The sequence below is a fragment of the Helobdella robusta genome, assembly GCF_000326865.2.
Source record: "Helobdella robusta unplaced genomic scaffold HELROscaffold_68, whole genome shotgun sequence".
In the NCBI taxonomy this organism is placed as follows: domain Eukaryota; kingdom Metazoa; phylum Annelida; class Clitellata; order Rhynchobdellida; family Glossiphoniidae; genus Helobdella; species Helobdella robusta.
The window spans coordinates 393506-419388 of NW_008705387.1; the positions used below are offsets into that span (position 1 = coordinate 393506).

The window sequence follows — 25883 nt, forward strand, 5'->3', positions numbered from 1 at the left end:
GTTAACGGTATCGAAGGCCTTTGTGAGGTCCAATGCTGTTAAGATTGTTCGGTGAGCTGGCCTCTTCTGATTTAGGCCGATTGCGATATCGTTGACCATCGTGGTGAGAGCTGTTGTTGTAGAATGAAGTGGGCGAAAACCATGCTGATGGCTCGCTAAGGTTAGGTGATTCGAGATGATCGGCAGAAGGCATTTTTCAAATACTTTAGCTGCCGGAAGAAGAGATATAGAACGGTATGATTTCGCGTCGTTAACTGGTTTGCCGGGTTTCAGTAGGGGAATGATTTTTGATTTCTTGTAAATTTCAGGAATCCTACAGGTTTGTAGTGATTCGTTAAAAATATTTGTTAGGAAGGAAATTCCCTTTGGGCCGAGGTGTTTTAGGTGAAATATTGCATTAGACGGTTTGGAAGTTTTAATAGCTTCTGTAACCTGATTGGGGGTTAGTGTAGGATAGTCGTCAAGCGGAAGTTTCTTGACGGCTTTGTTGGTGATTCTATTTAGTTTGTTTGATGAATGTTTCGTAGTTGATGTAAAAATTTTATTGAATGAGTTGGCTATTTGCAGGTTGTTGGTTAGTGACCTGTTGTTGAAATTAATAGCGATGTTGGGGTATTGAGTTGGTTTGCCGCTAAGAGCTTTTATGGTGCTCCAGAGGCGCTTGGTGTTGGTCATCCTGTTGAAAGTGCTCAGGAACTCCTTCCAACGCGATTTTTTTAATTTGTTGATATTATTGTTGATGTAGTTGCTATGTCCTTAGATGTTGGATCTGTAGCTCTGATGTCATCTCGTCTTTTCATTAGGTCGGTGATTTCTTTCGATAGACCTGGAGTATGTTGGAACGTATGTTGTGGTCACTTGCGTCCTGTAGAATACGACGAAACGATTTCTCGGCCGCTGATAGGTTGGGAGGGAAGACTTGATTGGAAAATCCGAGCTTGCACACAAAATTGGAAAATTTATTTTTAATGTTGTTGTTATTATTGGAATAAAAATAAGATTAACTAATAGATTGAAGCTTAATCCGTTTGAAAAGAATATCAAAGATTGTTGATGTAAATTTGGTCATAGACTCACCAATTCATTTTTGAATTTTCAGAAGTAGCAATGTACAGCGTTCACCGTCAGCTGCATCATTCAACTGTCATCAAATGTGCAGTCGAGTGTCATTTCTTCAACAAGCATGAAAACAACTTGGTTCTAGCTGGCATCGATGAGTTGTATGTTTTCAGGGCAAGAAAATGTGACCTTGGAGATTCAGGCGTTAGTTCATAAGTTTTTTAGATCTGCCTTAATAATTGTACTCATTTATCACTCTTTTTTTATTGCAGGCTGAAAAAGGTGAAAAGTTTTTCATTGGATATAAATGTAATTAATTTGAAGATACATTCAAATTTGTTTCTATCAGATACAACAGTAAAGCTAGAGTGTTTGGCTTCTTATAAATTATTTGGCAACATTTTGTCACTTCATTGTTTAAAATCTGAAAATTCTTGCAACGATTCACTGCTTATTGCCTTCAAGGAAGCTAAGGTCACCTCCAGTATTTTCTATGTACTTTTTTGACATAAACTTCTAAATTCTGATTTTTAAATGATATAAATTATTGACTCCTTACCTAATATAAATTATAAACTTTTGTTTCACTGCACTTTGATATTCTAAATAGTCATATTTTTCTAATTGTTATTCATGTTATTCATTTGTTATTCATACTTGTTTGTCACTATTTGTTTTTATTATTATAATTTTATTCGGTTTTATTGCAGCTTTCGTTGGTTAGTTACAGTGAAGTTGAAAATGACTTGAAGACAATTTCCTTGCACTGCTTTGAAAGCCTTTTAACACAAGTAGTTTATTTTTAATTTTTGGTATTTAAAAGTAATTTTGAACGATTATGCCTGTTGTAAAAAATCTAGGAAGGTCGACAGAAACATAATTATTTTGTTCCGCTGGTCCGAGTTGACGAGCTCAACAGATGTGCAGTGTTGTTGGTTCATGATACATTACTCGCCGTAGTGCCGTTGAGAAATGCGAATATGTTAGAAATTTTTAATTGTAGATTTTTTGTCATATTTCAGGATTTCAATTGAACATTTTTTTAAAAGATTATATATGATTCAATAAAACTTTTCTTAGAAGAAATTTAACTGGTAAATTTTTACATTTTGCTATGCAGGCTACATGATAGTGCATCATCTTATACGATCGATTTGAAGAAATTAGACGAACGTGTCATAAACGTGAAGGACATTGACTTCCTTCACGGCTACTACGAACCCACTCTGGCAATCCTCTTCGAACCACTGCCAACATGGGCTGGGTTATTAAATATTTTCATTGCAGTTCACCCATGATTTATATTTAGCTACCGAAGTCGTGTACTAATTTGAGAGTATTCTGAAAGAAGAATTACTTGGTAAAGGGTCGTCGTAATAATATGAAAAAATGAATAAAGACTGGAGCATTTCATTTTTCATAACTGAACATTTAACATTTCATTATCACAATCTTCTATTGATTGATTATATCATATCGGTTTGCACTTTTGCAGACGTGTAGCAGTGCGGAAAGATACCTGCCATATGGTGGCCTTGTCAATAAATATGGAGCAGAGAGTTAGCCCCATCATCTGGTCTGTCAACAACTTGCCATTCGATTCCTCTCAACTCATACCTGTCCAAAAGCCAATTGGTTATTAATGGATGATTTGTTTCGCTTTTTAAAATTTTAAAATAATTTTCAACCAACTGTAAAACGGAGGATTATTTGATTATTATTACATCAAAGTAAATATGAAAGATTTTATTTGGCGGAAAAAGATGGGATGAATGATTGAAAAAAAATTTTATATTAAATTGAAAATTATGATCAAGATTCATTTGAGATCATGCTAGTTTTATTTATTCAATATAGGAATGGATGGTGGGACAAAATGTACTAGACGAAATATTCAGGAATAAAAATATGTTTTGAAAAACTGTACCAGACATATATACCGTACACACGTGTGTGTTTACTAACCGCAAAGTTTATTTTAATGTCAACATAAATCATGGCAGAATTAAAATAGCGCAAAGGTACCTGAGCAACATGACAATACAACCCAGAAGTTGTGATTATGAGCATGAGCAGTTCCGTCAAGGTATCGAATGAGTCGTTTGTGGTCTGACAATTCGGCTGATTCTTTCTGCGTTTTCGCGATATTTCCGTTTGCATAGAATGAAGCAGCTGGTTGTTCTGCGACAAATGGCTAAATTTTTATCTCGTTCAAACTCTTTTCGTTTAGCGAGTGCATCAATGAACTTCCAAATCGTAGGATTGTGTGCACCAAGCACTTGCAAGAAACCGTTGTGCCATCATTTGCAAGAGCCATTAGTCATTAATCTTTGCCTAGCCCATATTCATAAAAAGGAAATAATTTTTTTCTTACATTTTTAAACTATTGAAATTTTCAACCATATTTTTACTCTAGTATGTTTTATCCAGTATATTTCGTCCTAGAACCTTAAAAAGTTATGATTTGATTTGTGCATATGACTTTAATTTTTATTATGTGAGTGCATTGTTTTTCAAACTTCTATTAAGAATAATTTAAATGACGATCTTGGTCATAGTTGTTGAGTGTTTAAATGTTTTCAAACTGCAGGCGGCGTGTTGGTGGTGGCGTACAATTCGCTAATGTATTTAAATCAAAGTTTCCCGCCATTCGGGGTGTCGCTGAACAGCATGACGCACTTCTCCACAGACTTCATTCTCAGTTAGTAGTTTTTGCAGTTTTTTGTCTTCACATTTTTTAATTTTCAGGTCGTTGATTGTGAAACGTGACCGAGTTGTTATTGTCCTTGTAGTGGGGTTTTCAGTTTGATTTTATTATTTCATCGAATTTTTTATGCAAATATTTTCAACTTTGATTATTTTCTGTCCATAAATTATCATTTATTATCATTAGTGACGTTTATATTTTTTAAGAAGATAATTTTTCTTTCAAAGCCTGAGGAAAAAGCATTAAAGTTATCCGACTGTAATGAGGATTAAATGCTTGAGTCATAACTTTTAAAATTATTTCAAACTGGAAGGTTTTTCTAAGGAATTTAATAAGCCGAAAAAATTTTGCGAATGAAGTAATGTAACCAATGAATTTTAAAACTAAAAATAAGCTTTTTCCAAATGAACTTCGAAAATGAGTGTGAGGGAGGCAAGTTGATGCCGTGGAAGGTAAACGCGAGAAAGAACCTGTAGGCGTTTGAATGGATTTTAGCGTGAAATAGGTGTGGGTTATGACTCTTGGTGTCGGTACTACAATGTATCATGTTTGTGCTGATGGCTGGGCACTGATTTTTTAAATTAGGTTCTTCATAGATATGTTGTCTTCTTTTAACACAGAGAAGCAAAACATCAACATAACACTGGACTGCTCTCGTTTCTGTCTGTTGTCAGCTGACAAGTTCATTATTTCCTTGAAGGGAGGGGAATTGTTAGTGCTTATTTGTTTGTTTGTATGATTGTTTGTTTGCTTGCCTTCTCGTTTTTTTGTTTGTTCGTTCGTTCTTTTGTTTGTTAATTTCTTTGTTTTTTCGTTCTTTTGTTTGTTAATTTCTTTGTTTGTTTATTCATTTAATTATTTATTTGTATGACGCTAGGCATATAATTTTTTGTCGAAAATTTCTTACGTTATCACAAGGTTCATATTGTCACTCTTGGCTGATGGCATGAACTCCGTGAAGGGCTTTCATTTCAACAAAGCAGCCTCCAGCGTTTTGACATCTTGCGTTGGTTACATATTCTTTCTAATCTATAGAGTTAATCTCATTCCATGTTTTTTTAAACTGCGTGCAGTACAATAACATAAGCTCAAAAATGGAAAACAATTACGTTTCAATAGAGGTGACAAACTTGTTCGAAAGTTTCATCAATAGTCGTTGGATTGGTCGGTGATTAATACATTTATGAAAGTGGCTTCATATGTAATCAATTTTGAGTTCATAATCAAGCTGAGAGTTAGAAAATTTGGCTTGGTTAAAAGGTATGTCACGTAGGTGAACATTAAAAAATCGATTTCAGATGTTACGAGATACGAACGCAGATGGATTGTGAAATTGATTAAGAGTGCAGTAAACATTGTAGCTGAAGAAGAAATCGGGTACAAAAGATGTTGATCCCTGGAAGAACTGAGTACACTACTGAAGACCTGGCAGAAATGACAAAATAATGTCATGTTATTAAAAAATGAAAAAGAATTGTTCTCGGTTTGATGAAATTAAACTTTCAGGATAAAAAGTTGAGATTAGATTCGGAGATGGCGCGCAACACGTAAATGACTAAGAAAAATTATTATTATACAACTAATTATGACTTGAATATCTTTGGCCGGTTTTGCTGTAGCAGAGCTTTAGCAATTGACTGTTTGTAAGTCAACTGGTTGATTTTTCTTATTTGTTTGTATTATGATCATTATGTGTTACAGATATGCAATAGAGTGCAATTAAATTTGCTCCTATTTTGTCATCATGTTTTGTACATCCGCTTGTATAGTGGTCATTATGTTTTTCAGATCTGCCTGTATGGTGGTCATTATGTTTTTCTCGGCTCACGATTAGGCAATTCATTGTTGCTGAAATACAGTGAAAGACTTGATGATCAAGTAGAGACCGGCAACCACGACAGTGAGGTTGATAAAGATTTTCATGATTGTCCCTTTTTATTTGTGAAGCATTTTCAACCTGACTTGTGGTAAAAATTAAAAGCAATTGTTCATTTTATGTTCTGTGCATTCATTGGATCATATGCTATTGTTTTTTCATTTTTTCAGATGATTCATGATGGAAAAGAATGCATGGGTTTATATAAGTTTTTTGAATTTTTTACATTTTCTACTATTTTTATTCTTTTGTTATTGTTGTTTTTTTTGTTATTCTTTTGTTATTGTTGGATTTTGTTATATATATATATATATATATATATATATATATATATATATATATATATATATATATATATATATATACATATATATATATACATACACACACACACACACACATATATATATATATAATATATATATCAATCAATCAATCTTCTTTTTGCGTCCAGAGACCCGGTTTCCCGAGGTAGGACGTATAATAATATATATATATATATATATATATATATATATATATATATATATCACTTCTTGCATTTATACAGCGCCCGTTGGAAAAAACAATTGTCACAGGCGCTTCAATATATTAAATGCTATTAAGAGTTGAACAGATTGGCTTTCAACTGTCTCTTAAATTGACTTTGAACAAAATCGCCACTGCGCAAAGTGTTTCGAAGCCTATTCCACAATCATGGTCCGACCAGCTTGAGGTTTTTCTTTAGTACACACAAAAAATTTGAATCAACAGATCTCAATTCATATTTTGACAACTTTGTTCTATTATTAGTAAACAAATCGATCATATTTTGTGGTGCAACGTTATTCAAAGGCTTTTAAATTAATTTTTTGACATTGTCATTGATTTTAATGGACTTAGCAGTTATTTTGGACAACTGTTGCCAGGTGCCTATAGGTAAAATTTGTCTTTTAGTTTGGTTCATCTGAATACCATTTTGCTCCATCCAAACAAAGATGTTTGGATGGCGTAAAGCATAGTGTGGATAACAACGTTGTTTCGACAAAGATGTCATCTTTAGAGCCTATAATTTTAAATAACGGAATATAAATTGAAATAAAGATTTAAAATCATAGAAATTAAGAAAATACAATTGCAATGAACCAAAATTGATGTAAAAGTGATTACCTTGTATTAATAACATGTAAACATGATATAATATGAATAACGAATATAAATAAAATATATAATAAAAAAATAAAACAAATAAATTAAGAAAATCAAATATTAAAATACAAATAAAATCGTTAAGTATCGATATGGAACTAAAAATAGACTGAAAACGATCTATATATATAAATATATATGTAACAAATTTGATTAAATGATTTTGTTCATTTAGCGTTTATTAATTTCTTGAAAAGACATTCAACAACACATAACTGTTGCAATTCATATTTATTAAAACTTTCAATCATAGTGTGTCCAACAACGTTGTTACGACAACGATGCCATCTTCAGAGCCTATAATTTGAAATAACGGAATATAAATCGAAATAAAGATTTAAAATCATAGAAATTAAAAAAAAATATATAGTCTGAATCATATATATATATATATATATAGGCTAGAAGGAGACCAGGAGACCATAATTGATGCAATATTTGGTTTTTAAAAATTTACAATTGAGCTTTTCAATATTTTAAACAATAATTTTATAATTATTATTCAATTTGTTAAAATTGATAAGAAAATCGTTGGTGTTCATGGTGAAGCGTATTTCAATTTTATTTCGAAATAGGACCTACACACTTCATCATGAACACCAATGATTTTCTTATTAATTTTAATAAATTGTATAATAATTATATTGCATACATTATATTATTTGTTTTTTTTTATTTGTCTGTTAGTTTTCCTCTTTTTTACTTCCCGTAATAGAAACGTTGGAGATGGATATGTATGGAGGGGACAAGACATCAACTAACAAAACATTCCATTACTTTTTTGAGGTATGTGTTTAGAAATTATAACAAATTGAACTTTTAATAAGTTTATAATGTCATTATCATGTGAGAACTAGAAAGTTTCGTTTCGCACGTGATTAAGTTACAAATTTGAATATTATCACAATATCAGGGTTTTATTGATAATTTATTCTCATTTATTTATCACGTTGACGATGAATTTTAAAATCCTGTTTCAAACGAATGACTTTAATGAAAATGAAACCACGAACTTGTTGAGGTGTGTGACAGCCTGGTGAACATTGGTCCTTGCGGGCACATCGTCATGGGGGAGGTTGCGTTTCTTTCTGAAGAATTCTACAATGCGAAGGAACCAAACGTCGAACTGGTGACGACGTCTGGTTGCAACAAAAATGGCGCCATTACAGTTTTGCAGGTTATGTAAATTATTTTATGGTTGTTGTTTTTTTGAGTTGCCTTTTCAAATAAATCTTTCAGAACGTTTATAAGTTGTATATTATATTAGCTTGACCAATCTATTAAGATGTTTGTTCCATTGTCAGAAAAATTTTTTTAAGTTGAAATGCTTCAATCTTTTTCCTATTGTTAGTGACTGTTAAGGCTTTTTTATAAATTAATAAATTCAGACGGCATTAATGACGTCATCACCATGTAGACCTGCTGAACATTCATTCAACCCAATTTTTTGCTTGGTGCATTATTTTCTATTTTGTTCTTTTTTGCAGTTCAAATTTTTATCTAATTTTAATTTTGATTGGTTCATTAAGAAGTTCGTGCGAACTTCCAAATTATATTTTGCATGGAAAGTGGTGTTAAGACAAACGATCAAATGTTCTTCAACAGAAAAGCATCCACCCACAGCTAGTGACAACATTTGAGCTGCCAGGCTGCGTCAACATGTGGACTGCCATTGGACAACGAAAAAATGTTGATAACGAAGAGTTTGTTAGTATTTGTTGTTTGTTAATTTTTTTTGTATCTTATGCAATTTGAATGTTTATTAAGATGGTGGAACTGCCTCAAACTAATTAATGACTTTGAAGTTTCAACAAGACTTGATAAACCTAAAACTTTGATTGGATATGATTTTGAACAACTTCTCTTGACGAAAATTTCTGTATTTAATATTATTTGAAACTGTTGCAAGGCAGAGAAGAAGTGGTTTAGCGTTGATAATATTGATGATGCAGAAAGATTTATGAAAAATCATCTTACCCAACAAACACTGATAACTCTTAGTTTAAGAGGTTAAAAAGTGTTGTTTGCTGCAAACGAAGACAAATTCGCATTTTACCACGCCTACCAAAGAGGTTAAGTCTGTTCAGCTGGTTACAGCACTCGTTGCTAAAAACATCTGTCTTCAGATTAATTTTTTCATGTAGAAAAAACAGAAGAAATTATCAAAAGAATGGTCTGAACAAAAATTTTTAAATACTAACTGTTGTAAAATATAAACTTATGAAGGATAGTTAAATTTTTTGTTGTATTAATGAGTGCAATTGTTTTCTGTTTTTATTTACGTTTCGTTTAAACGCATCATTATTTTGAGTTTCACACAAAATATGACTTATGATTATTATTAAGTAATGGAGTTTGAATGTTTCAAATAATGCACATATGTTCAGGAATAACATTAAATGCGTATGAAGTGATTCCATAGGTCAATTTGATTGATGATTATTTCTAGATGTCAGATGATTTGAGTCACTCGATACTCGTCATCAGTCGGAGGGACTCCAGCATGGTCAGGTAATTTGAAACATTCGTTAGTTATGCATTTGTGGTTGGTTTGTTGGTTGGTTGGTTAGTTGAACGTATTCATCTAATCAGATCTTGAAGACTGGTCACGAAATAATGGAGATTGATAACAGTGATTTCATCACGCAAACTCCAACAATATATGTCGGTAACATGGGCAACAACCAATATATAGTTCAAGTATCACCTACTTCCGTGCGCTTGCTATGTGGAGGTTACTAAATATTCTATTTAGTAATTATTTTTACATTTGAATTGTCGTAATTAATATATATATATATATACATTTTGCGCAGTCACCAGCATCCAGGAAATAATCCTGGAGGAAGATGTATCGATTGTCAGTTGCTCTGTGGCCGACCCCCATCTATCTTTACTTTCCAGCCAAGGGATGATCATATACTTCACACTTGTAACCAATGATTCGTCACCAGCTCATTTTGTTAGAAACACACCTACTTGTTTGGAGGTTTGTCATTTGCTGAGAAGTGTTCATTTTTGACTCTCTCATAAAAGATTGAAATTTATGTTTTATGCATACATTCCAACGAGAATTTTTAGAAAGTTTAATTTATAATCCGTATAATGTAGTAGTAGTTAGAAATGTTTGCACAATACTGAACATGAACATTGACTGAGAGATCAAATCAACGATCATATTGATGATGTTTTTGAATTTTTGTTTAATTATTTTGCATCATCTTCATCGTTCAATAGCTCATTTCTCAGTTGAGGAAATAAGCTGCCAAACTGGTGGGTCTACTTTAACTATTCTCTCTCTTTCCTCCTGTACATCTTTCTTTCTTCAGCAGTTATGTCAGCTGTTTTATCGTTTATTACTTTTTGAGGACAAGTTAGATCCGCTTTACATTTCATGCACACAGATTCTTTTTGAGTTAAATAATAATTGATCTACATACATTGTAAATTAGCAGGATAGCACTTTCATTTTTGAAGTTGTTTTCTTTATTATATTCTACAATAACTATTCTGAGAAGTCTCAGTTGAACATCCAAAAGTTTACGTAGAATTCAAAAGCGAAACAAGGATTTATTGAGTTCATTGATAAGGTTTTATTTGCTTACAAAATTATTCAATGTTCTCCAAGCTTTTTGCTGAAGATTTTGAAAAGAAAAGATTTTTAAAGCTCAATGTCATCGAAACAGGAGTATGGCTTAATAGTTGGGCCTGAAGCTACGAAGCTTCTTCTCTAGTGTGGAAAACTACCCCGTTTTAGGTGATATTCAAAGAAGCGTAGAAGAGCTGTTTATAAATTGCGCTAAACCGACGTTTGTAATAATGAAAACGCTTTTATTTTCAAAAAAGCATGACATAAATTACCATAAAATAAAATCTAATTAAAATGTTAAGTAATCTACAATGCTTACCATACATGTTGAAGGAGCACGAAGAGAAATAAAATTAGCATCAAAATTGAGTTCAAATTATGTTCCATCACAGTAAATAGCGCAGGATATCAATATGGCAGAATTAATTAAACTGGTGTGAAGTTGATGAGCCAAATAATAATAATAATTGATATAATTAATTATTTTACTTTCCTTAAAGAGTTACCCTGCAACGGCCATTTGTTTGTTCGAAGACAAATCAGGATTGTTCAACATTGATAATATCGAAATCAGCCAAAAGAATGATTCTGAAATGAAAAATTTCACAAAACCCAACAAGTAAGTTTTTATTTGCTTTAATTTGATAATTCATTACAATATCCAGTTATGCACAATATTATTTTGTCACAGAACCTTTATAATGTTTTATATGATTTAAATAAATATAATTTCATCATTTCCTACATTTTTATGTCAGAACTATCAAGAAAAAATAGAAAATGACTGATAAATATGAGTGAGCAAGTTTTTTAACCAAGGTTGTATGTAAGGTGTTATGAATTGATTCAGTCCGTCTATTCTCAGACTACTTTTGTGCTTGCTTTCATTTTATAGATAACTCACTCACTGACTGACAACAACACTTAGACAGACGACATCCCGCCCGAGATCGGGGGTTGCTGTTTGGCTACCTATGATGAAACCGAAATACCCCTCGACGCCATTCTATCATAAGTAATTTATTTGGCTAATTTTTACGCAGGACGCCCTTCCTTACGCAACCACAGTTATAAGCGGTGGGCCTAGCCTTTGATGATCCAACATCACTCACAAGGCAGTGAGGGTCACTTTAATGTCATAACCAGGACATAACCAGACCACTCACTCAATATAAATCAAAAAATACCTAAATAGTTTTTGAGCGATCCAAATGACTTTCATCACTAACAGTCAATTGTGTACCTAAATTTATTGTTATAACCGTCTAAAGTATATTCGCTAGAGGCGTTAGTGTCGCTACGGACGCATACAGTTTAAGAAGGAACTAGAACCTTCTGACAGCGAGATATCTTGTACGTTCGAGAAGCGTCGATAAGACAGGTATATAATGACATGCAGGATATCGAATAGCGGTTGTTAGTGTCGAAAGCGATATTTGATATTTGACTGCGTTAAAAGTTTTGTTTTATTTGCGATATACGTTAGTGAATAGTGATTCGGAAATTGATAGTTTTTGAACGTTAATTATTAATAATTGATTAACATTAATTATTGATCTGTGAAACGGTAATTTAAAAAATATATTTTCATTATTTTCCATTTGGATTAAACAAACCCGTCGTTGACCGGGCAGTTATAACATTTTTTTCAGAATTGGGATCTTTGGTGAAAAATAAGTGAGGATCGTTGTTGAAACATTTTGATTTTTTATCGACATGTTATTTTGTAAAACATGATGAAACTACATCAACTTAAATTGGTTCAACTCATAGAGGAGCTACATAAACGAAATCTTGCTACAAGTGGAAACAGAGAAATTTTGGTAGCACGCCCAACGGAAGCCCTTGTTGATGAAATTGAGAATTTAGATGAATTTGAGTTCGACAATCATGATGTCTAATCAAATGCATTTATAAACGCTGGGACGAACACCGAATTGATGGCACTACTTCTAACGATATCAATAGAAATAAGACAACAGTCAACAGAAATAAAACAGGCGAGAGATGAAATTGATGCCAAAATTGAACAACATTGCGAAAATAATACATTTAACAAAACTCAGAGAACAATTCGATGTCAAAACTGAACCCCAATCGGCCGAAAACAATGCAAAAATAGAAAACATCACGTCAAAAATTGAATAGAAAGTGGATCAAAATGTTACCGAGTTTGACAAGAAGTTATCGACCAGAAATTGGAAGAAACTAAGAAAATAAACTCCACACCTGTGAGCCACGTAACCGCGAAGAACCGTAACTTTGAAAGCGCCATCATTCGATGGAGAGACTTCTTGGAACATCTTTAAAGCCCAGTTTGAAGCTGCAGCAAAAAATTATGGCGGGCAACGGCTCTTGTGGTAGCGTTACAAAGGTCAGCGGCAGAAGTTCTCCAAACGATTCCAGTCGAGAACCATTCTAACTATGAGGTTCTGGTAAATGCGTTGAATTTTGCGTCTGTCAGATCCTGATTTTTTAAAGAATAATAAAAAAAGTTATGGTGCGCCAAAATGCTGGAATTGTTGAGAAAAACGACATGTACGACGAGATTGTGAAGAACGCCCTAGAAACAATTACTGTCGTCATTGTGCAGTAACATGGCAAAAACGATTAGATGGTGACCCCGCGTCACGACCGACTGCTTCAAACAAGGAGGCGGACAACTAATACAGGCCAATTTTACGAGGCAGAAGTTGGCTGGTAGAATTAACGCTCCCGGTAACGTGATTAAAGCAGATAGCATAAAATTGATTTCGTATAACGATGGCCGGTGATACTGGAATACCTAAACTATCAGGGAACATCATATGGGCAAAAATAAATGGCGATACTGTGGACCACCATTTCTATCTGGTTGAGCCAACGACGACGATGGAAATTAACAGCATTGTTGTTGAAAAGGGTTTCGTAAGAGCAAATGAAATTGGCCATGTTCCAGTTCAGGTGTTGAATGAGGTCTCACCTGAAAACATGTCTTGTCGTTCTGGGAAAGTCTTTCAACCAGCATGTTGAAAATTTACGAGATATATTTTTGAAGCTTCATGCAGCAAACTTAAAGCTTAACGTTAAAAAGTGTAAATTGTTTGCAAAATAAGTAAATTACTTGGGACATGTCATATCTTCCGATGAAATGAGAACAGATCCAAGTAAAGTAGAAATGGTAAAAAATTGGCCAACTCCTAAAGATAAAAAGGATTTGCGCAGTTACCTCGGATTCGCTACATTCTACCGACGTTTTGAAAAGGATTTTGCATAAGTTGCACGACCACTATATCAACTCACGGAAAACGATCGAGCATTTAATTGGAATGAGTTGTGTGAGGCAGCTTTTGAACGACTAAAAAGAGAATCAAGTAGAGCTCCTTTGTTAGCGTATCCAATCCGAGGTAAACCAATTGTGCTAGATACGGACGCAAGTAACTGGAATTGGAGCGGTTTTGTCATAACAGGTTGAGTTGCTAGCGATAGTCATGGCAACAAAACATTTCTACAAGTACCTAACGGACAAAATTTTTTTCGAACGGATCATGCAGCGTTAAAGTGGTTGCTCGATTTCAAAGATCCAGAAGGACAGTTGGCACGATCGTTGGAATAAAATTGAAATAATGCATCGTAAATGAATCTTCTATAACAATGCCGATGCTCTTTCTCGTCGGCCTTGTTAACCAGGTTGCAAATACTGCAGTATTTGACTCTGTGGGACTTTTTGCATTTAGAAGATGGGTTGCTGAAACGAAAATAAGAATCAACAGATGGATCGAAACATCGCATGCAGATTGTGGTACCTAGGAATAAAATTGCTGAAGTTATTAAAGAAATGCATGGTGGCTCATCAGGCAGACATCTTGGAGTTAATAAGACGCTGGACAGAACACGTGAGAGGTTCTATTGGCTCGAGAAGATGTGGAAAGTTGGTGTCGAAAATGTAGTACGTGCGCTACGGCGAAAGGTTCTAAAAAGAGTTTACGAGGGAAAATGCCAATTTATAATGCTGGTGTGCCTTTCGAAAAGATTGCTAACGACATTGCCGGACCATTTCCTGAATCAAATGATGGAAACCGTTACATTCCGGTCGTAGCGGACTACTTTAGCAAGTGGCCGGAAGTGTATCCGATACCAAATCAGAACTGGATCAGTCGGTATGGTGTTTCCATAGAGCTGCATTCAAACCACGGTCGAAACTTCGAGTCGCAACTGTTTGGTGAGCTGTGTCAATTATTGGGTTTGAAGAAAACAAGAATCAATTCCTCTCCACTCTAAGTCAGATGCGATGGCGGAACGTTTCAACCAAACACTAACTGAACATTTGGCCAAGGTAGCTGACGAAAAGCAAAAGACTGGGATCGACAAAAATCACTGTTTTTCATGGCATAGCGAAATGCCATCCACACAACTCCATCAAAGATCCTTTTGGAAGTACGATAGGAACCCCAGCTGATATGAAATATGACGTACCACTCGAGACACCACAATCAATAACAGACTGTGTGGACAATCTCCATCAGCGGTTAAACAGCATCCACCAATACACGTCCGTGAAGTTAAAAAAGAACAGCGAAGCAACCAAGACCCGATACGATCAAAAGGGAAACACTGCTGGATTTAACACCAACGATTTGGTATAGCTGTATAACTCTCATCGGAAAAAGGGACGGTCTCCAAAGATTTAACGAGATTAGGAAGGACATTATCAGATCATAAACCGATTGAGCGACATCGTCTACCGAATTCAAGAACATCGGAAGCCGCGGGCGAGAAGGAAGATTGTTCATTTGGACAGACGGGCTCCATCCTATGCAGACGTTGCAACGAGCTCTGTTTGGGGCCGAAGGGGGATAGTGTTAAAACCGTCGCAATTGTATTTGCTAGAGGCGTTAGTGTCGCTACAAACGCATACATTTCGAGAAGAAACTAGAACTTTCTGACAGCGAGATATCTAGGACGTTCGAGAAGCGTCGGTAAGACGGGCATATAAAGACGTGCAGCATATCGAAAGATTGGTTGTTAGAGTCGAAAGCGATATTTGACTCTGCGATGTATTTTTATTATGTTTGCGGTAAACGGTAATGATTTGTTATTCGGAAAGCTATAGTTTCTGAACGTTAATTTGATAGTTTGTGAACATTTATTAGTAAAATTAGTTCACTTTGGTTATTGATTATTTTATTGATTCATTAACATTGATTGTCGATTTATAAATAAATAATTGTTTAAAAGTTATTTCGTGTAGCTATTTTCCCTTGGAGATAAAACGAACTTGTCGTTGACCGGCCTTTTATAATATTATTATTGGCTATTAATTATTAATTGGTATACACATTTTTTCAGAATGTATGTTGATGAGGATGAGTTATTGTATGGTGAAGCAACTAACGAACAGGATAATGATGTCCAAATGAAGTAAATTTTTGTTCAATTTCATTATTTAGTTGTTTAACTTTTTTATTTTAATTGTAAAAATGTTCTTTATTGAAGTTGTCGGAGTTATTTTTCTGATGTCATCACGAATATGGCTTTTCAGGCAGATGTTATTGTCACATTTTATGTACTGTTCCTTCTACTTGCTTGCTTGTTTTTACTTATTTGCTTAATTTTGTTAACGCCACTCGGTTTTATTTGCTTTGCTTACCTTATCAGGACATGACAAAACTTTCTTAACTATTCATTCTTATCCTCGTGTTGTTTTAACTTTGAATATATATATTGTAGATCTAATGTGTTGTCATTTCACTGACAAGTAACAATTCATCTCACGACTATTTCGCTGCATCATCTGCTTTATTATAATGTATATAGTTGTAAGTATAGTTGTCTTGCAAAGATAATTTTATTAATTGCAATCGACCCCATATTTCAGTGATGATTTACCTCATGCGAATCTTGAACACTCATCCAGTTCCTTCTGGTTGTTTGTTTGCAGAAAAAATGGTTTCTTGGAGGTTTGTTCGTCTGTTTGTTTCTATTTTATATTGCATTTAGTTTTGCATTTTCATTTCATCACCAAATAAGATTCTCAGTGTTCCCAGCTTCAAACCCCACTTTGGAACGTCCAGTTTGATTGTTGGAGAGAGACACATTGTTGATGATCTGGAAAGGTATTTCTCACCCCCTTGAGAATTGTTACAAATTTGATATTTCAAAAATTAGTTCAGATTTGATGTGAAGTTGCTCAGTAAATCATTTTATTGCTATTTATTTTATTAATTTGTATATTATTGCTTTGAATTTAATGAAGTAGTAGTTCGTGATTTGTTAGCAAGAATGCTGACAACGTGCAAGTGATTAATTAAACAATTAAAGGGAAGAACAACAACAAACAACACACGTTTAGACGACATTTTCCCCGAGATCGGGGGTTGCCGTTTGGCTATCTACGATGAAACCGAAATACCCCTCGACGCCATCCACATCTGTCACTCGCCTCAGTATCACGCAACCCCGCTTTCACCCTGTCCTTCTCCACCTGCTCTCTCTCTCCCAATCGCGGACGACCCCTTCCTACCACTCCTTCAACCTCGAACTCCAACACTCGCCTAATCCCGGCCCTTTCATCCCTTCTCAACACATGTCCATACCACTGCAATCTCGATCTCCTTATCAATGTCACAATGTCCTCATTCAGTCCCATCATTGACATCAGCTCTGTACTACTCCTCCTATCCTTCACTTTAACCCCACACATCATCCTTACCATAGCTCTTTCAGCCCTCTGCAGTACACTTTCCTCCTCTCTCCTCAACACCCAAGTTTCACCACTATATACCATCGCTGCTCTTACACATGCTTTATATACCCTCCCTTTCATCTTCACTGACCATTTCTTTCCACACAATACCCCACCCAGTTCCCTAAATTTCATCCATCCTCCACGAACTCTAGCCGTAACTGCGCTCAAACATCCTTCATCCGCGTTCAGCTTATCCCCTAAGTAAACAAAGCTTTCCACTCTTTCAATACCACCACTCAACCCCGTCCTTGCGTCCGTCCTATTAATCACACCATGAATACATTTCTTACATTTGAACGTGCCTTCCACCTTTTTCAGTGCCCCCCTCACACCACTACATCTCTTATGCACCCATTTCTGACATCCTATACACAATACCGAGTTAGCCTTCACTCTCCTGTCACATACCCCACAGGGGTCTATTTTACTTATCACTCGCTCCCCACCTTCCCCACTCACCATTACCTTCGTCTTACCAATATTAACTTTTAACCCTTTCTTTTCAATAACACTTTTCCATCTGTCAAATTTTAACTGCAATTCTTCCAAGCTATCAGCCATCAAGACTAAATCATCTGCATACAAAATCTCAAATAACAACCCCTCCATTATATTTCCACACACAACATCCATCACAATTGCAAACAGAAACGGTGATAACACTGATCCTTGATGCACTCCTACCTTAACACTAAAAGCGTCCGACATCCCCCTTCCTTTAACAAGTCTCTCATTCACTCCTTTCTTCCTCAACGCCCATTCAGTGACCTTCCTCGGTACTCGATCAAAAGCTTTTTCTAGATCCACAAAACACATGTACAATCTTCGTTTCTTCTTTCTATTATTCTCCTGCAACATTCTCACCATGAACAACGCATCCACCGTTCCCCTACCAAGCTAAAACCCACACTACATTTCATTTTCCAAACACCATCACCACCACAATTACACCATTGCTTCTCCGCCTCACTTCCAACACCTCCACCAACTCTTCTCTTACCATCACACCAACTCCTCCAGTACCATCATCCCCCTTCCACCACAACTTATATCTTCCATCTTTAGCCCCCACAAACCTTGTACCCTCACCCTTCCATCTGATCTCCTGTAATGCAGCCACGTCAACCATACTTTTCTGCAGCTCCTCCACCACTTCCAAACTTCTTCCTGTCAACGTGCCTACATTCCAGGTACCAAACCTCCAACCCCTTGGTCTACAAGTAGTCCTTCCATCTATAATGCCTTGCACCGCCACACTATAGAGTGGGGTGCCAGTAGCCAGACCATCCACAGGGCCTTGCACCACAACCCCATGGACTGGGTCTCCGGAGATTCTTCGCACCCTCTTCTGCCGGATACTGAGGGCCATTGTTATTTCCGTCATCATAAGTATTATTTTTTGGCTAGTTTTTACGCAGGACGCCCTTCCTTACGCAACCACAGTTATAAGCGGTGGGCCTAGCCTTTGATGATCCAACATCACTCACAAGGCAGTGAGGGTCAGTTTAATGTCATAACCAGGACAAAAAACAATTAAAGGGAAGAAATGATGAAAAAATAAATGACTACAAAATAAAAATAATAGGAACGAAAGCTTCTATAATTTTGTTTGTTGCGCCACTTGAGACGTAAACATCAACTCACTACTAGAGATTTTGAATTTCGGCTGGCAGCGTTTAGACCTTTAGAACTTTAGTGTCAAAAGATCGATTGTAAAGTGTACACCGAAAAAAGAATTATGAATAACTTTTTCATGCTGTTTTTAGTGCAGAACTGATTATTTTTAGAAGGAGAATTTCAGAGTCTAACATCAAGTATTCGAAATCTTTAGTCATTTAGGCTGCAATGTCCTAGTTGCGAGTATTAACTAAGAAACTGGTTAAAACACAAATTTTTGCACAAATATCACAATTTTTAGGCATCTCATAGCTTTTTAAAACGATTGTTGAACTTGCCCGTGAATCATTAAAATACCTAACTTGAAAACGTTTATAGTTGATTTATTTTTTAATTATATGCCAGTAAGGATATAAATAATGATGAATGTTGAATGCAGAGGTCCCACGGTTGATAATGATCAGCTCTCTGGACTGGTGATCGATGAACTGCTCGTCGTTGGCATGGGTTACAAACAACTGAGACCCCACATCATGGTTAACTTCCATCATTTTGTCTCATTAACATTTACCATATTTATGGCTTTAAGTTTGTTTCTCACCAAAACTCTGCAATGTTTTTTTTTATGAAATAATATAGAAAAAATTCAACTCGATCATTCAGTTGTTCGTATGACTGAACGATCGAGTTAAATGATCGAGAAAAAAATAAGTTTTATTTGTTGCTTACAGATTTAAAATATTTTCAGTTGGCTTGTATGCATGGCTTTCACCAACGTTTGATTATTTGAAATAGCTTTCTTGTTTATTCTGTTCACGAATTTTTGACTGGCTTTTTTATTTGCTGATGTGTAATTATGTAAAGTTTTTTATAATTAGAAAAATGAAAACTAACTAATAATGTATTAACAATTTTCCAGGTTATAATAAACCAAGAGTTAATGATATATGAGGTCTTCAAATCGGCTAAGATAGTGAATGGCTGTTTGAACATTCGATTCAAAAAAGTTGACCATCGTCCAGTTGTCAACTTTTACAACAAAATCAATTGTGAAGGTGCATATAAAGTGACTTATTTGAAGAAGTTTGAAAATGTTTCAGGGCTAGATGGAGTAAGTTTTCAGACGTTTAATGGTCCATTATTTTCATGACAATTGTTTTATTTTATTTCCAACGAAAAGGTTTTTCTCTCTGGTCAGCGACCTTACTGGATATTTATGACGTGCAGAGGAATATTGAGAATGCACCCCATGTATATAGACGGTCCCATCATTTGCTTCACGTCCTTCCACAATGTCAATTGCCCTCAGGGCTTTCTTTACTTCAATTTCAAAGTAAACAAATTTTTCTTCTTTTGTCATTTATATTTATTATTCATTTCACCAAATTAAATTTTTGTTTTATTTCAGAATGAACTGCGGATCGCTATGTTACCTTCGCACTTGAATTATGATTCTTGCTGGCCGTTTCGTAAAATTCCCTTGAGAAGCACTCCCTACTATCTCTGCTACCATTTGGAGTCCAAGGTCTCTTTCTTCGACATTTAATCAGCGTTTGTTAATAATGGAAATTAGAAATAATTCATTTGCGTCGATGCTTCTTCATTGTAACTTCGTCTTTCTACCCTTCTCTCCTCCTATCTTTTTTCTTCCTAATGTTAATTTATAAAAGTAGCTGATGACTTAATACAAATTTTATTTTCTATCTACTTGATAGCAAAAATTATTTATTGAAATATATTTAATTTGCCAGCTTTACGTGGTGATAACCAGTCAATCAGTTCCATGTCAAAAGTTAATTAGAATTGTTGGCGATAACGAAAAGGAAATCGAAACCGTTGAGAAAGGTTGGACTTCGAGTTGATTAATTGAACTATTAGAATTTATATAGCGCCCATTAGTGTTACTCGAATTGCGTGTAGTGAGAAGGTTTGAAGTTAAACTTAGAGAAGACTAAAAAGATGCGGATAGGTAAATAGGGAATACGACGTAGGATGGGATGCAATGCTGTTCGCTGTGTGTGGTGAGGAGCTGGAAGCAGTTCTACCTTGTACTCAAGCCGTTCAAGTGCTAAGTGGGCTCGTAAAGGTGCATTGGTGTTCAGTTCGATAACGTTCATGGACATTCTCGAAGCGGCACTGCAAAAGTTTGCCGATCGTCCCAAGACGGACCGGAAGTTAATTGAGTGTTAACAACTTTGATGATGATGGGGATAATGATGATGATACCTATTATAAAATATGTAATATGATTAGGGCAAATATATCATTATCAACATTTCAGGTTCTGAGTGAATTAAAATCAAATTATGTCTCTATATTATTCAATTTGAAATTTAGTTGTAATCAGTTATATCAAATTTATTATAATAATAACGATGATATAATTGTTATTATTATTTATATTCTTTTTGTCGCTAATTTCTCCACAGATGCCCGATTTGTCTATCCCAATATTGAGCAGTTCTCTCTGAAGTTATTCTCGCCGCTCAGTTGGGAGATGATTCCTCAGTGCAGCCACCAGTTCGAGGAGTTTGAGAGGGTGACCTGCATGCAACTCATCAGCTTCAAGTCGGAGGGCACCGCATGTGGCTTGAAGGGTTACATCGTGTGTGGCACGAGTTATGCCTTCACCGAGGACATACCCTGCAAGGGAAAAGTTAGTTCGAATCCTTTTCTAGTTTTTATTTATTTTTTTTTATTATTTATCTTTTAACTTTTGAATGTGTGTGGTCCTTTTCAGTATATTTCGTTCTGTTTAATTTTTTTTCAAAGGTTTGTATGGTCATTTAATTATTACTGCCTGTACATTTTATTATTTTAAAATTATTTTACTTATACAATTTTTTATTTTTATCTTTTTGGGACGTTTTCTGATGAAACTCCTGAACGTTTTAAACATAGAAAAGTTTTTTAACATTCGCGTCATAACTTTTCTCTTTCAAGCTAATTTAAATTTTCAAACAATTTGTTATTCAACGTACATTTCGTTTTGCAAGTAACGTCACACTGACTGCAAGCTTTCTTACGATTCATCTCATTATGCTGTCAGATCTTCCTGGAAAGGGATTTAATAAAAAATTTAAAAATGGCTCTTTCCAAACGCACAATTGGCAAATATTTTTCTTGTCAACAAAAGCGAACAGCAAGATCATCTTTGTTATTTAGGTTCTTCTCTTCCGGCAGAGTCATATTTTTGTTTGCGGTTGTTTTATTTAGCGTTGATGGAATACAATTTTTTTATTTTGATTAAAATTTTGTTTTCATTTGCAGATTTATATCTTTGATGTAATAGAAGTTGTTCCAGAACCTGGTGCACCTTTAACGAAAAATAAGTTGAAGGTTTGCCATTAACTTTTTAATTTCTCTCACTAATTGTTGGATTAAATTAAAATAGTGCTAAAACTCTAATTCATGAGAGGAAGATATTTCTGACTGAATATGTTGCAAATCTTCCAGATTGAATATCAAAAGGAGCAGAAAGGCGGGGTGAGTGCCATAGCGGGCGTTCAGGGTCTTCTAGCAACTGCCATTGGCCAGAAGGTTATTTCGGTTTTCAATACCAATTTTTAACGTTTGAAGTTTTTATTATAATTGATAATATCAATAAGCTTGTGACTGTTTTGCTAAATTTTATGGTGCATATTTTTTAAAAAAATCATTTGTCTCATAATTTACGTTTACACTTATTATTAATTCATTTCTTTAGATGCAATATCTGTCTTTAGCAATATAAGAATAATTTTCGATTCTGTATAAGATTTATTTTTATGTAGTATTGTCTTTTCCAGATTTACATTTGGCAGTTTAAAGATGGAGATTTGAAAGGAGTTGCGTTTATAGATACTCAGATGTATGCGCACTCAATTATCGTCATTAAAAGTCTGCTGCTGGTCGGTGATATCTGCAAAAGCGTAAGTTTATTGCGATTCCAAGAAGAGATGAAAGTTTTATCACTCGTTAGCAAGGTATACGAGTTGACTTTAATGATTTTTTTTTAGAAAATTGTTTTACTTTTTATTGAATATGTAAGATTGAAATTAGGTTCTTTTACGTAGTAAACTTGTTGCTGAATATTTACCAGGATACCAATCTGAGAGAAATTTATTGTTTGGGGTTCCTTGTTAGCAACGAACAGTTAAATTTTATAGGTAGGTTTGCATTTATGATTTTTTTTTGCTAAAAATTATTTTATTAGTGTATTTTAAAATTATCATTTAGACTATTTTTAAATCGTAAATATGTTATGAATGCTTTTGTTTAAATTAGCGAGGAGAAGTTTTCAAAAATGTTTCCGATTTAAATTTGATTGTTGAGCGCGCATCCGTCAATTGCTTGGACGTAGGTACGCAGGGAACTGCTTAGGACGAGTCCCCTCTGCCGCTGAGGTTGTGTTGGTTGGCACTCCACAACGTTCGGCGCATTGCTCTTTTTATTTTCGCTTTACACGTCCGATTCCTTTGTTATAATTTAAATAATAAAACTTTCGTTCCATGTTTTTACATGATTCGCATTTAATGTAAAATCTACAATCCAGAGTGTCGGATATTTTTCATTCTACCTCGGAAAGTGTTATGAATTGGAAAATTTTTTTACATTTTGAAAAAATTTTTCTTCTGGTAGTAGGAACCAAGAGTCGGAGTCGGAAGTTTTTCATCCGACTCAACACCCTGCTATGTTTGAAGCAGATAAGAATTTCATCTTTCAATTAAAACTGCAATTTAACCAGATCTACGTGGCATTTTAATTTGCTAAAATATCTTTTCAACCAGCTTTTGCTTAAGTCTCACTGCAAAGAGTTACAAAGATTTGTCTTACTCAGTTTTTAGAACTAAATAAAAATGAAATAGTTAACTTATAATTTTTATGAATTCTATCAACAGTGAGTGACTCATATAAAAATCTGTCAGTATTTTCCTACATGCCGCAAAGTGAGTTAGTTTTGAAAATTTATTTATTTCATTGGGTTCGTCGATAGAATATCGTCATTAATTTTATGCTGTTGTTATTGTCTTTAGCAAAATTGGGATTTTGAACGGTGAATGCAGTGTGACCCATCGGAGTTACATGACAAAATGTTGTTACACATCTGTTAAATATCTAGAAAGCATGAGGGAGTTTAAAAAGAAATGAATAAGATAGGTCGAAATGTAGGCAACGTTGAAGAATGGTGTTTGTTATCAATAAATAATTAAGAGGTTTAATTTTTCCATTTGCTGGGAATAGTGCGAGTTTGTTGAAATTGTGCAATAAGGTGGACAAAAAAAACTGAATTTAGGATTCGAAAAGAATAGTTCAATTTGAAGGGTTAAAGTGAAGGAATGGTTCAATCTAGATTGGCTGGTTGTTCATTAATTCATCAACGAATGCATGCAACCTAGATTTGGACTGGTGATTCATTAATTCATTAACGAATGCATGCAATCCCGATTGGGGCTGGTTGTTCATTAATTCATTAACGAAAACATTTTTTTGATGCCGTGAAGTGAAAGATAGTCATGGAGGCCAACGTCTTATTCAACAAGCTGACATAAACATTGGCAGTCTGGTTAATTCAATGGTCCGAATAAGGTGTACAAAAAGAAAACCGAACACTGAAAATCTACATTCTACATATTATTGTAAGTTCTTTTTTAATACCGTAATTTTCTTATTACTAATAAATTGTTTGATGGTTTGTGAACTCGTCTTACTTGATTTTAAAATATTAAGATGTTTTTATCTTGAAAACTGTTGACGGTTTAATCTGTTGAGACGTTCATCTTTCGTGATTACCTTTTTCTAATTTAACTAAAAAATTTTGAGGATGAAATGTGTATGTGCATCGTGTGATGTAGATATTACAGCTTTTGTGGCAGTGGCACAATGGTTTAAATATAAGAAGTTTATGTAAGCAGTTCTGCTTTTGCCAGAGCACCATAATAAAGAACTAATAAGTCCATGTTTTTCGTACTTCAAAAATGTTATAAACGTGGCAGTTTTCATTGAAAGAAATAAAGTTTTATGTGCTCCCATATGTTTTAACTTACAAACTCTGGACTGACATTTTTTAAATTACTTTTTTGGGTTTATATTTTTAATGCTAGAGATTAAAAAATTTAGTATGACGAGATCTTAGGTTTTTAAATGCATGTGTCACGTGATAAATATATACTAGTTAATTTTATGTAATGTTCACCATAAATATTTGTTTTTTCTAAATTTTCAATATATCTAAAAATGTTTTATAATTAATTTTCATTTGAGGTACCCTTGATGGCGGCATCGGGTGCATCTTACCGCTTGGTGAGAAAATTTATAGAAGGCTGCTGATGCTGAATTATTTCTTGAGTTCCTGTATACATCACTACGCTGGTCTCGATCCCAGAGTCTACACGTGAGTTTCTGTAATTTGTCGTTGAGTTGGTGAATTTGTTGACATGGTATTTTTTGTGAAGGTCTATGAAGCAGGACTACAGATGTCTCGCCACGTCGCACAAAGTCATCCTCGACGAGCACCTCCTCCTTACGTTCTTCAGCCTAACTTTCCAGGAGAGGCATGAGTTGGCTAAAAAAATTGGGTCCTCCGTAGAACAGGTCAGTTATTTTTTATTAGTATATATTATTATTGTTGTTGTTTTTATTATTGCTATTATTACTTTCTATTGATTCACACTTACAAGCTTTTTATATTTTTCATTGTTGCATCAGACAACAGAAATTTTACCCAAATTTGTTTTAAACACCAACTACATAAATATATTCTCAAATCGGTTACATATATTACCACTTGATATCTGATAACCGTTAGGAACGTAAGGACGTAGGAAAAAAATAGTATTAATATTTCATGTTACTTTGATATATCTAAAACAAGTGATATAGTACGAATGTGCGTCCGTACAGCTTTTGTAGCACAAAATTACCACTAATTAAGAAATTTAAGCACCTCCTCATTTGTTTGAGCCGCATTTTCAGCGGAAAGATTTATTTTATATTTTTCATTAAATATATCATATATTAATATGTTTTTTTTAGATAATGGCTGATCTCGTTGAATTTGATCATTTGACGTCACATTTTTAAAATTTATTTTGGACAATTTTGAAACATTTTTCTATTTAAAAAAAAAATTTCCCTAAAA

General features: G+C 34.5%; 1 protein-coding gene across 1 annotated transcript; it reads left to right on the forward strand.

The window, feature by feature from the left end:
- Nucleotides 1–1107: 1107 nt before the first annotated feature.
- Nucleotides 1108–25883, forward strand: HELRODRAFT_103603 (hypothetical protein; the record flags this gene model as incomplete). Its single annotated transcript, XM_009030429.1, has 35 exons — nt 1108–1267; nt 1409–1533; nt 1770–1850; nt 1920–2041; nt 2180–2323; nt 2555–2694; nt 3650–3760; nt 4387–4477; nt 4685–4772; nt 5555–5707; nt 7518–7616; nt 7852–8007; nt 8436–8541; nt 9287–9336; nt 9423–9564; nt 9647–9819; nt 10920–11038; nt 15748–15819; nt 16277–16358; nt 16429–16514; nt 19203–19299; nt 19683–19874; nt 19944–20096; nt 20172–20288; nt 20515–20608; nt 21193–21419; nt 22034–22102; nt 22220–22303; nt 22552–22728; nt 22845–22911; nt 23644–23691; nt 24247–24381; nt 25007–25136; nt 25198–25336; nt 25778–25883. 35 exons carry the CDS (start codon nt 1108–1110, stop codon nt 25823–25825), a joined length of 4077 nt encoding a protein of 1358 aa, XP_009028677.1. The 3' UTR covers nt 25826–25883.